This window comes from Asterias rubens, chromosome 10, assembly GCF_902459465.1.
Source record: "Asterias rubens chromosome 10, eAstRub1.3, whole genome shotgun sequence".
NCBI lineage: Eukaryota > Metazoa > Echinodermata > Asteroidea > Forcipulatida > Asteriidae > Asterias > Asterias rubens.
In genome coordinates, this window is record NC_047071.1 from 2,042,730 (window position 1) to 2,054,447 (window position 11,718).

The 11,718-nt window shown below is 40.5% G+C and overlaps 1 protein-coding gene across 1 annotated transcript; it reads right to left on the minus strand.

The window, feature by feature from the left end:
• Positions 1 to 3,084: 3,084 nt before the first annotated feature.
• On the minus strand, positions 3,085 to 10,155 carry LOC117295986 (acetylcholinesterase-like). Its single transcript, XM_033778815.1, has 8 exons — positions 9,305 to 10,155; positions 8,066 to 8,228; positions 7,598 to 7,675; positions 6,726 to 6,844; positions 5,924 to 6,088; positions 4,825 to 5,447; positions 4,247 to 4,434; positions 3,085 to 3,716 (listed from the first exon to the last, which is right to left on the minus strand). The coding sequence occupies exons 1-8, from the start codon at positions 9,671 to 9,673 to the stop codon at positions 3,610 to 3,612; spliced, it is 1,812 nt and encodes a 603-aa protein (XP_033634706.1). The 5' UTR covers positions 9,674 to 10,155; the 3' UTR covers positions 3,085 to 3,609.
• Positions 10,156 to 11,718: the final 1,563 nt, after the last annotated feature.

The following is an 11,718-nucleotide window of genomic DNA, read 5'->3' on the forward strand; positions in this document are numbered from 1 at the left end:
TTTTTAAAGTCAACCTATGGTATTTTCCTTTTTTGACTATGTCTCAATCAGTTATAGGGGGAACTTTGGATTTGTGCACTATAACCGATAAAGTGCCGGAATGAACAACATTATTTTGCAGATGTTAAAGTTGCATCGGGGATAGAAAGTCCCTTTAAAATTTGTTTTTATAACCCCCCTCATAGTTGTGAAGCACTGTATACTCAGTAATTCCCGAGCTCTGTGAAAACAAACAACAAGCATATCATTCGAATGGGATTCGAACCTACGACCTCTGCTCTTGAAGTTAATTTTTTTTTTTTTAAGCGATTATATTTTTGGCGGATTCGACAGTTTGTTTAAACACATCACCATGACATCATCGGGTGTTTTAAAGGTTGTTATAGTCGCCTATGCCTATTCTTTGGTGATGCAATACTAAAACCAATTAACAAAATTTTAAAACGATAAATAAACAATGTCCTTACCTGCCCGGCATTTTTGATTGAACGCAGAGATGGTTTTCTTGAGAAGCGAAGCTCCGTCATCCTTACCATCATTAATGGTCAAAACGCCACACGCATCTCCCTTCGCTTGAAGGAAACAAACCACGATCACTAAACCCAATACCGAGACCATGATCAGAATATAACCGAGCTCTCTGTGTTGCAAATCGGGCACCTCAAGTTATGATTCTCGATTAACAGAAGCTTTCAAAACTTAAAGGTTTGATACCTGGCCCTACAAGCAGCCAATACCTCAACAATTATGGCGGCTTTTCGCTTTCGTAGCGCTGCACTGAATCGTTAAGCCAATAATCAAGATTAATATTTTTCACCATAAGCGAAAGATAGCAATTGGAGGAATATTGATTTTTTTTTCATAACACGACCTTTGTGTCCCCGCCCACTATTTTCGATGTAGCATTGTGAAGGCTTGGTTGTTGTTTTCGGTTGGAGATACGGGCTTTAGTCACATAATTGATTGTTCCCCCCCCCGATCTTGTAGTGTGTTGATATAAACAATATTATTTTTCAAGTCTTCAGTAAATTTAACATAAATTATAATAAGTCTTCAGTAAATATTACATTTATTTTTTACAAAAAGGGTGTGAATAAAAATGGTAATGTTAAAAATGTACAATGTCCACATATTTGTTCATTACTTTGTACACTTTGAAAAACTTGCAATTATTGGTTTTGATCTCTTGAATGCAAAACCCATTGTTTCACTATTGTCTCATTGTCTCAGATGACCGATTGAGCTAAAACTTGTATATGTTTTTTTCATGTCCATATATAGGTCAAATACAGCCCGGCATTTTCGTTTGAACGCAGAGGTGGTTTTCTTGAGAAACGAAGCTCCGTCATCCTTACCATCATTAACGAGCCAATAAAGGATAAACTCATTATGTCAACTATTACCTTTGTATGGCCAAATAGACATCGCAGATACCGGTTAATAACCATTTTACTCTCAAAAATTTGCATTTAGTAATAAATAACTCGAGTAAAAAATGCAACCGGCCGCGCGGCTTCTCAGCCGAGAGTCAAAAACGGCTTATATATTATAATGACCATGGACGCCAGTGACGATTATCCCCTATTGGTTTTGAACACAGTTCTCCAGCTTTGGCATTCCCACACCAAATAGCCGCCACTGACGTCACGATTCCTTTGTCGCGCGGGCTTGTTTGACCCCACGTTTTTCAGAAATTTGGCTTGGAGCGTTCTGGAGAAAACCCCATTTTTACCATGTTTAACGTGAGGTAAGAGACTCGTTATATTTTGTATGTTTCCTGGATGGACAGCAGCTGTTAGAAAACTGTAATATCTATATATTTGAGATCATCCTTTATTGGCTGTTTAATGGTCAAAACTCCACACGCGCATCTCCCTTCGCTTCAAGATTTGAAAACTTAAAGGTTTGATACCTGGGTCTACAAGCAGTCAATACCTCAACAATTATGGCAACTTCTGCTGTCGTAGCGTTGCACTGAATCGTTCAGCTAATTTTAATCGACAAAAACACTGATTGTACACACGCGCCATGGGAATATTGTTATTGTTTATAATAGATGTTAAATTTGCATCGGGGATAAAGAATATTAATTTTTTTTTTTTTTACCCATACACCGATGTGTGTTAGCACTGTATACTCAGTACTTTCCCGAGTCCTGTGAAAAAATATCACAGGCATGTTACTCGGGTGGGATTCGAACCCACGACCCTTGCAATTCTAGAGCAGTGTCTTACCAACTAGACTACCGAGGTTGCCCGGCAGCTAGAGGCAGTTCGAATCCTATGTTTTGGCAGCGGGTACCGCAACGATATAATAGATGTTAAATTTGCATCGGGGATAAAGAATATTAATTTTGGTTTTTTACCCATACACCGATGTGTGTTAGCACTGTATACTCTAGTCAGTCATACTCTAGTAGTCTAGTTGGTAAGACACTGCTCTAGAATTGCAAGGGTCGTGGGTTCGAATCCCACCCGAGTAACATGCCTGTGATATTTTTTCACAGGACTCGGGAAAGTACTGAGTATACAGTGCTAACACACATCGGTGTATGGGTAAAAAAAACAAAATTAATATTGTTATTGTTATTGTTATTAAAGCCATTATACACTTTCGGAACAAAAAATAAAATAAAAGATCACAGGTTTTACAGAAGGTAATGGAAAGAGACTTCTCTTGAAATATTATTCCATGAAATGCTTTACTTTTTGAGAAAACATTAAAACAATTATCAATTCTCGACATCGAGAATTACGGATTTATAGTAAACACATGTCATGACACGGCGAAACGTGCGGAAACAAGGCTGGGTTTTCCCGTTATTTTCTCCCGACTCCGATGACTGATTGAGCCTTAATTTTCACAGGTTTGTTATTTTATAAGTTGTGATACACGAAGTGTGGGCCTTGGATACTGTTTACCGAAAGTGTCCACTGGCTTTAAGATTTTTGTTTACCATAAGCGATGGTTAGCAAGGGGAAGTAATATTGATTTTTCCATAACACGTGTCCCGGCCCCTAATTTTGATGTAGCCTCGAGAACAAAAATAAATTCACTGCAAATTAGTGACAACGAAGTTCGAAAATGAAAGACTTTATTGAACTGTTACTACAAGTTAAAAACAATCCTATTTGGTCAGACTTGTGTAAGTTATCATAAACATGGGTAGTGCCGCCATTTTTTTACTCTTAAAAATATAATGAAAAATGGCAACCACTTTGAAATTAAAAATGGCGGCTGAAGACGCCATAAAAAACAAATGGTACTTAATTTTTTGAAATCAGCACTTCCAAATTGACAAAGTTGGCCGATGAAATCCATTTTGGCATGAAAACCCAACTGGAATACATAATGGAACCGTACGCTAATGTGGGCATCTTTAAGATACAAATTCCAAATGGTTTCAAAACCTTTTCTTTAAAGGTTTATTTTTTAGCTTTCGAGAAAGACTCTTCCGTCCAGGTGCAGTCCACTCTTGTATTTCCCTCTCACATCTCACGTACATCTTCCATTTTTTCTAAAGAGATTTGTATTTCTTAATTTCTACAAAGTATAAAATTACATTCATTTTTCACGTATAAGAACGACACCATCTTATAAAAGGGCATCTTATTCCCCAGGGCACTTATCGTCCGTGCAGGTCTCACTGGAGGGGTCGCCATCTTGGGTCCATTTGTTAGCTACGTCGCCCGCTGCTTCGCCCTTCCGTGCTTCCTCTAAAATAAGTAAAAACAGGAAAAATATTATTTGGAATCATGATTTCTCACAAACTGTTAAAAAGTTTTAACACTGAAACGTGTTAGAATTGACCTGAGTTCCGTGTTCCGGAGGCGTGACCCAAGACTGGGTCAGGCTGACCAGGAATATTGAAAGGGGGGGGGGGAAGCAAAAACGAACAACAATATAAAGTAAAACTGTATATAACACATGTATATATCATACGGGTACAATCTAGATTAAGTGTGCTTGGAAAGGTGAAACAAAGTGACTTGGATAAAATTCTCATCAACCACACAACCCCTCAATAAAGCGTTCATAAAACAAATCTAGAGACGCTAGGTGCGCCATGTATATTGATCTCATAAAAAAAGATTACTCATGCTCAGATCAATTAAAACTTCAATTTTTACCCAGTGTGTCTGCTGCACCTTAAGAGTCGCACACAGTCCCTCATTACTGAACATAATATAAGTAGAGCAATAAAAGAACTGGCGCAAGTCTAGTCACGCCGATATTACAGACTTACCCAGAGATTTAATAAGTTCAGGGATGAACTCGTTTACATAGCGGCACTCTTGAGCCTTGATGCCACGCCCATTTAGCATCTCTGGGGTCAATTCTTTATATTCGAGTCCCTCAACGGTGAACAGTGGCCATTCTGTCTTTTTCTCTTCGTCTGTCAGCTCAGCGTCCAATGAAGAAAGGTTTGGGTTTCTGGGGAAATGAGCAAATGGTAAAGAGCAAACGGTGAACGTTTTCAGATTTGTTGAAATTTTGATTTGTTTGAACCCCTTGCATTGGCTGCATGCTATCATTGAAGTCAAATTATGGAAACGTGTTCACGTGTACGCGCAACGCAAAAGCATCAGCGTGTCTTACCATCTATCGAAGTTGCCCGGTAGCTAGAGGCAGTTCGAGAACAAACATGGACGGGGAATCATCGGCCACATCCACGGTAGAGATGGACACACATCCCTTTGTGAAAATTTGTTTTAATTGTATTTGGAGTAAAAAGCAAGTGTAGCTATTTTTTTATACATAAGTTCTTAACCGATCCCCCTGTCCCCCAAGAAAAAAAAAGTAAAAGAACATTAGTGAGCTTACCCAGTCTTTGCCAAATTGGCCCAGTACGTGATGGTCTTGATGGACATACGGACCTCGTCCTCATTGAATACATAGGATTCAAAACCCATGAGAGGAGAGCCGAAGATGAATGACATCTCGTCACCGTGGTTGCTTTTGGTCCACTTCGGGCCGAGTAAGGTTGTAGTCGGGACGTGGGTCATGTGGTAACGGTACACTTTACGTCCCGCCTTGGTGAACGCCCTGGCGCTCTTCTCACCCGGGCACACGAACATGAGGTCCCCACAGACCTGCGAGAGGGCGTCTAGATGATTGCATTCAGGTCCCACAGCGCACTTGGCGTCAGTGTACGCCATCTTGAAAAGTTTGGTGACGATTGGCTCTGGACTCATCATCATGGAACACATGGGTACAGACGCATCGAATGCGGCACTGTCCAGGAACGGCTCATCGTCGTCTGCTGTGTTGTTTGGGAACAGCATCATCGTCATCATCATTCCCTCATCACCATTTGCCCCGATGATGGTGACGGCATTGTTGATGGCGCCCTTTTCAAGAAGTTCTTCTGATTTGGAAGGAAGAAAGTCTCCGTCTACGGTCGGTGCGAAGAACACCATTTCTCCCTCGCCAATAGATTGAAGAAGCTGGGATATACAGTAGGAGAAAGAAACTTTTACTTAAAGATGACTAGGGCAAGCTAGTCGAAACGTTGAGACCAATAAAGTGTTCACCCCAGATGAAGTGAAGTTAATTAACAATCCACTATTATTAAGCCAAAAAGTAGTAGTCTCAGGGGGGGGGGGGAGGGGGGGGGGGGGAGACAGGACCGGATCGAATTCTGAAAGAGCATAACAGGTCACAACGAATCGAGAGACAGAACAAAACCACTTATAACCCCTCTCCCCGAAATCTTTTAAATACTTTATAATAATAGTAAAATAAAAACATGAACAAATTAAAACATGAAACGGCTATTAAATAAAGAAAACGCACCATTATAACAATAATAATGGTAATGATAATTTAGTCAGAAAAACAAAAAATGATTATTCACATTTTATTATTTAAGTAATTAATGAAAAAAATAAACGACGGTGTTAAGAACTAAATCAATTCCTACCTGCTGGTTTTCAACGAAGACATCGGTACCTTCCACCTTCTGGAGACACTCAAGTAGCTCCCCCGAAGTTTCACTGTTGCAGCCGACTTCTTTTCCCATGGCATAGGCAAGTTTTCGACCGACTTTGGGAGACATTTGTGACCAGGATGCAGTAGAATCACCACTCTGTTCGGGGTACAAAAAAAAAATTGATCCTCTGTGTTGAATACTTGAATTATTTTGTTTCTATATCTCTTGAGTAATTAAAAAAAGCAGCAACAACTTGAACCTTAGACTTCTGGACAAGTCGTTAATGGTCCCACGCGGTGAGATAGTCGAGTTGTGGCGGTGCTATGGCGAAATCACTGCTCTCGCGCGAACTGCTGGTTGCCGACTTCTTAAATGGGACCGTAGTCGTGACAGCAGTAGTAGAATCGCGGGAATCGCGGGGAGAGTGGAACGCTATCACCGCGACAGACATTTAACGACTTGTCCACACGTCTACTTGGAATGAACCTCTGTGTTGAATACTTGAATTTACGGTTTCTAATCATATCACTGCCTGGAGTATTTTTTTAAAGCAGCACAATTTGATCCTCCGTGTTGAATACTTGAATTTGTTTCTAACCTTATATCTCTCTTGAGTAATTTAAAAAAGCTGCAAAAACTTGATCTCTTTGTTGAATACTTGAATTTCTAACCCTAATCTCTCTTTGGTAATTTAAACAAAGGCAGCAAAAAGATCAAGCAATCTTCAAACAAAAATATGTACAGTATACGTTCTATTAGTCAGTCATGTTGGGTTTTGAGGGCCGAGTTTTACCTCCATTATAGCGCCGCGAAAGAGCCCAGCACTCCCCGGTGAGATCATGTGAAGACTCACGGCCCCAGAGCCGGCACTCTGTCCGTAGATAGCAACTCGCTTGGGATCACCGCCAAAGGCTGGACAGGAATTGCGAAGAAGGGTTCAAATAAAATGAGTTAAATAGAATTTAAATATAATTTAATCATAACCAATATGCAATGTTGAGCAGTAGCCAACTATCAGTAGCCTGTTATGGCATTTGTTTTTGTTTGGTTCATCAACCCCAAAATTATTTGGTAAACATCCTGTGTTACTGTAACAAAATATAATATGGCAACTCGTCACCCAAATTGTTTGACTCTGATATGATGGCATCCCATAAAGCATACTCAGTTTTAGTTCAGTCCCGAGTTAAAGACAGTGGACACTATTGGTAATTATCAAAGACTAATCTTCACAGTTGGTGTATCTAAACATATGCATAAAATAACAAACCTGTGAAAATTTGAGCTCAATCGGTCATCGAAGTTGCGAGATAATAAAGAAAGAAAAAAAAACCTCGCAACACGAAGTTGTGTGCGTTTAGATGGTTGATTTCGAGACCTCAATGAGTTCTAAACTTGAGGTCTCGAAATCAAATTCGTGGATTATTACTTCTTTCTCGAAAACTATGGCACTGCAGAGGGAGCCGTTTCTCACAATGGTTTATACCATCAACCTCTCCCCATTACTCGTCACAAAGAAAGGTTTTATGCCAATAATTATTTTGAGTAACTACCAATAGTGTCCACTGCCTTTAAACCATAAACATAACTGAACACAGCACTCAGTATGGTTTGGAAGGGTTTTGGTGGTTTAAGAGTTTCAAATACATGTATAATGGAAGTTACCGTGTATGTTATCTCGGACCCATTCGAAAGCGCGCCTCTGATCCAACAATCCAAAGTTACCGGGAATTACGTCATCAGCTGAAAGAGAAACAGATTATGACCTATTAAGATTTTGTGCTTTGATAATATTGTAAAATTTTACCCTCGTCAATATTTATCCATTCTTTGTGATTTAAATCCAATACTGCGGCCAAGGATTGGCCTACTCTCTTCATGTAAAACTCTTGTCCGAGTGGTGTAAGTTTCGCTCTTTTGAGAGTGAAAGACAATAATTATGTACAAATCGAGTTGAAAGTACCCGTCTTTCACTCCAAAAAGAGTTGTCCGCCATATGATTCTATAGCAAGAGTGGTAGTATGGCGGACTTTCACTCTTTTACATTAAGAGACATGCAAAGAAGAGGTAAGAAATAGGGGCGTTGAGATCGTGAAGTTTTAAGCCCTTGTGAGGGGGGGGGGGGTAACTAACCGGAAGACAGAAATCCAAGAGCCCCCAGTCGATAGTTGATTGTGACAACGATGACGTCACCAACACAAGCAGTTGCAGTCGGGTAGAAAGGTTCTCCCATGACGCCCGCCCCCACATGATAGCCGCCGCCATGGATGTAGACCAAAACGGCTGCATTGGCAGGCTATGAATATAAAAAAGTAAGCATCAATATTTGCCTATAAAATAAGACTATAAAATATGTCCGCCGGAGAGTCTGTCTCACATAATTGGAGACTAACATAGACTTGAGGAGGATTCAAAAGAGCGCTATCAGAAGAAGTTTGTACACAGTTCGCCTTGCGGGGACAGAATCTCCAGGGTTCCACATGAACTCTGTTCTCGCGAGAGTCGCTGGTTCACGCGAGACTGCTGCTTCAGTCAGGACAGTGGTCGGCAGGAAGATAGTTTCCAAACCCCAGGAGTAGATCGCTACTCGAAAGGATCCGATGTAATCGGTAGTCATCAAACGGAGCAGCAATACGTAGACTCGCTCAATTCCTTGAACATCGAACGACTTGTACACAAGTCTATATGAGAAAGTGCACAGTGCACTTTGTGTATTGAACCGGCATGACCATGAATTGTACGGAAACACAACATAAATAACTTTGTAAAAAAACACCAGTATTGTAGGCCTACTGTACTTGAACGTTATATTATTGCAGCACTATATGCCATGAGTTATTATAATGAGTTTAGACTTTAGAGCATCGATCATGTTGTATACGAGTTCACTGTTTACAAATCACGACTCAACAAACATCAACTAGACTTCAAAGGAAACATGCTATGCACATTGTCCTGTAGTGGCCGTCGTTAAATTATTCAGCGAAATAACAATGATTGTGAACAGATACAAATATTGAAGCAGGAATAAATCCAGCTTTACCTTCGAGTTCCAATACATGGTTTACTTTCATGGTTTACTCGCCATGGCCCTGGTCAATTTTGAAAAGGTAACAATACGAGTTATTCTTTTATAAAGAAAGTACAACCTAGTAAATAAAAAATAAAACATCAACAATAAAAAACAGGATTTTCGGAGGATTTTCTTTCATTAAGTTAGAACACATGCCGAGGGAGCGGAATAATATTCAAAGGGAATAATAAAAAATAAAAATAAACCAACAACAATAACAACAAACTCTTGTTTTCTATGAGTTACTTAGTCTTATCTTAGCGCAAATTAAAAAAACAATGTTTCATTTAATTCCTTACCAGTGACTGAGGAACAAAAACGTCAAGAAAAAGGCAGTCTTCGTCAAAAGGACCAGTGAGTGTCAAGTTCTTCACCAGTGGCATTACTGGTTGTGGACACTGATTTCCGAGCTTCGTGGCCTTCAGCTCGCCACTCCATGACTTTGCTACGGGGGCTTTGAAGCGTAGCGGACCGACGGGTGGCTCGGCGTACGGTATACCGAGGTAGGCATCTACATCCCGGGCCAGTTCGGGGTGTACCACGGGACGGAATTGCAGGGTGGTGCCGGTGATCCGGCCCTGGCTGGTCGTCACTACGGGAGGGTCATCGGCTGAGGCTGTCACAAGACGAAGGGACAAGCATAAAAAACAAATCAACCAAAGCTCCATGCTGCACAAAGCTTCGAGACACAATCACAGAAGTAAAGCATGGAGATATCAACATGAACCTTATGTACCTTTGTCCAGTCACATAATTTTGTGTTTATTTATAGTGAATGCGAGTCGCCTATGCTGCCACGGGGTGCTCCTAATAAGTACATAGACTCGTCTCGAGTCGGATTATGGTGAATGAATATTCAAATAGCAAATTTATTACGTAATGGCTCCGCCCCATCGGCTCTCTGTAAACAGCTTATAATAACTGAATATTCATTAAAAGTTGCCACAAAGCGAGGTCCCTGGTTACAGTACGTCATTGTGAATTAATGTTGACATTACTGCTTAATTTGAGACTGGCCATAGATGATTTTCCTGAAAAGGTTTGTGCGATTTTGGTCTGACCATATATGGCTTTTTAAAAATTAATTATTTAAATCTTTGGGTGGCTCGGCGTACGGTTTACCGAGATAGGCGTCTACATCACGGGTCAGCTCGGGGGTGGGGGGGGGGGGGGGGGGGGGTGGACTACGGGGCGGAATTGCAGGGTGGTGCCGGTGATCCGGCCCTGGCTGGGAGTGCCATCGGCCGAGGCTCTCACAAGACGAAGGGACAAACATAAAACAAACACATCAACCTTAGCTCCGTGTTGTGTACAGCTTTCTGACTGGCTGGGAGTGCCATCGGCCGAGGCTCTCACAAGACGAAGGGACAAACATAAAACAAACACATCAACCTTAGCTCCGTGTTGTGTACAGCTTTCTGACTCAATCACTAGAAAAGTATAAGCGTGGAGCAATTATGTAATATCGACGTTGTTCCGTATCACACTCTCCTTGATCCATACACATGTGCTTTATATAGTGTTGTTTACATATTGAACATACAATACTCACTGAGTTTCCAAATAAGTACATCATGTGTGTACAGACTCGTCTCAAGGCTGATTGATTGTTGGTGTGAATGAATAATATTCAAATGGGTAAATTTGAATAGTCATTGCTATGCTCATCGGCTCTCTGGTGCTGTAAACACGCTCTTTAAAGCAGCTTAATAACTGAATATTCATTAAAAGTGACCGCACAGTGAGGTACCCGGTATAACGTCATTGCAAAATGGTATACTGACATAAATAATACTTAATTTGGAAACTCTATATGACCATATGACCGTGCAGTTTCTCTCTCAAGGTTTGTGTGATATTAATTATGCGATGGTCTGACCATATATGGCTGTTTTATTTTTTAAATTATTCTCATCTTCGGATGTGGCTTTAGTTTATACAGTGGCTTCGATAGAAAGTTGTGGGCTTTGTTCAAATCAGACGGGCTATGCCAATCGGACCTTTTTTAGAATTACTCCACGCCGGCTTCGGCGTAATTGGCTTTTACAAAGGCAATTAAACCATTACAGTACAGCTAAAAACGCCCTCCAACTAAACATTCATTTTATTTTCAAACAATTTTTTTTGTTCAAGATATAAAGACAGCGAGATAGCCAAAGTTAAGTTACAAAAACGACAAAATTTCCCTACTTCGCAATCCACACATTATAATATCAACCCTCCCCGAAGTGAAAAAATATACGTATCACTGAGCTCACATTTAGTTGTAGCCTAAGCCATCTTAAAGGAACTGAACATTTTTGGTAATTACTCAAAATAATTGTTAGCATAAAAACTGACTTGGTACCGAACAATGGAGAGCTGTTGATATTATAAAACATTGCGAGAAACGGCTCCCTCTGAAGTGACGTAGTTTTATTTGAGAAAGAAGTAGTTTCTCACTAAAGTATTTGAATAAAATCCAAGGCATCTGAAAAAACACAACTTGTGCGACAATGGTGTTTTTTTCTTATACCATTCTCTCGCAACTTCGACGACCAATTGAGTTCAAATTTTCACAGGTTTGTTATGTTATGTATTTGTTTAGATACACAGTGAGAAGACTGGTCTTTGACAAGGCGTCCAGTGCCTTTAACACTGGTGTGGTCTGAACACTGTGTGGCAGGAGATTCTATGCCCCCACCCCACCCCCCCCCCCCCCCACCCCCGGAGA

Excerpts from the sequence above, each read along its gene's own strand:
- LOC117295986 (XM_033778815.1), bottom strand. The coding sequence starts at position 9,673 with ATGGAGCTTTGGTTGATTTGTTTTTTATGCTTGTCCCTTCGTCTTGTG. Across the intron at positions 8,229-9,304 it reads TTTTTGTTCCTCAGTCACTG|CCTGCCAATGCAGCCGTTTT; the intron begins GTAAGGAATTAA and ends TTATATTCATAG. Across the intron at positions 4,435-4,824 it reads GCCAATTTGGCAAAGACTGG|AAACCCAAACCTTTCTTCAT; the intron begins GTAAGCTCACTA and ends TCATTTCCCCAG.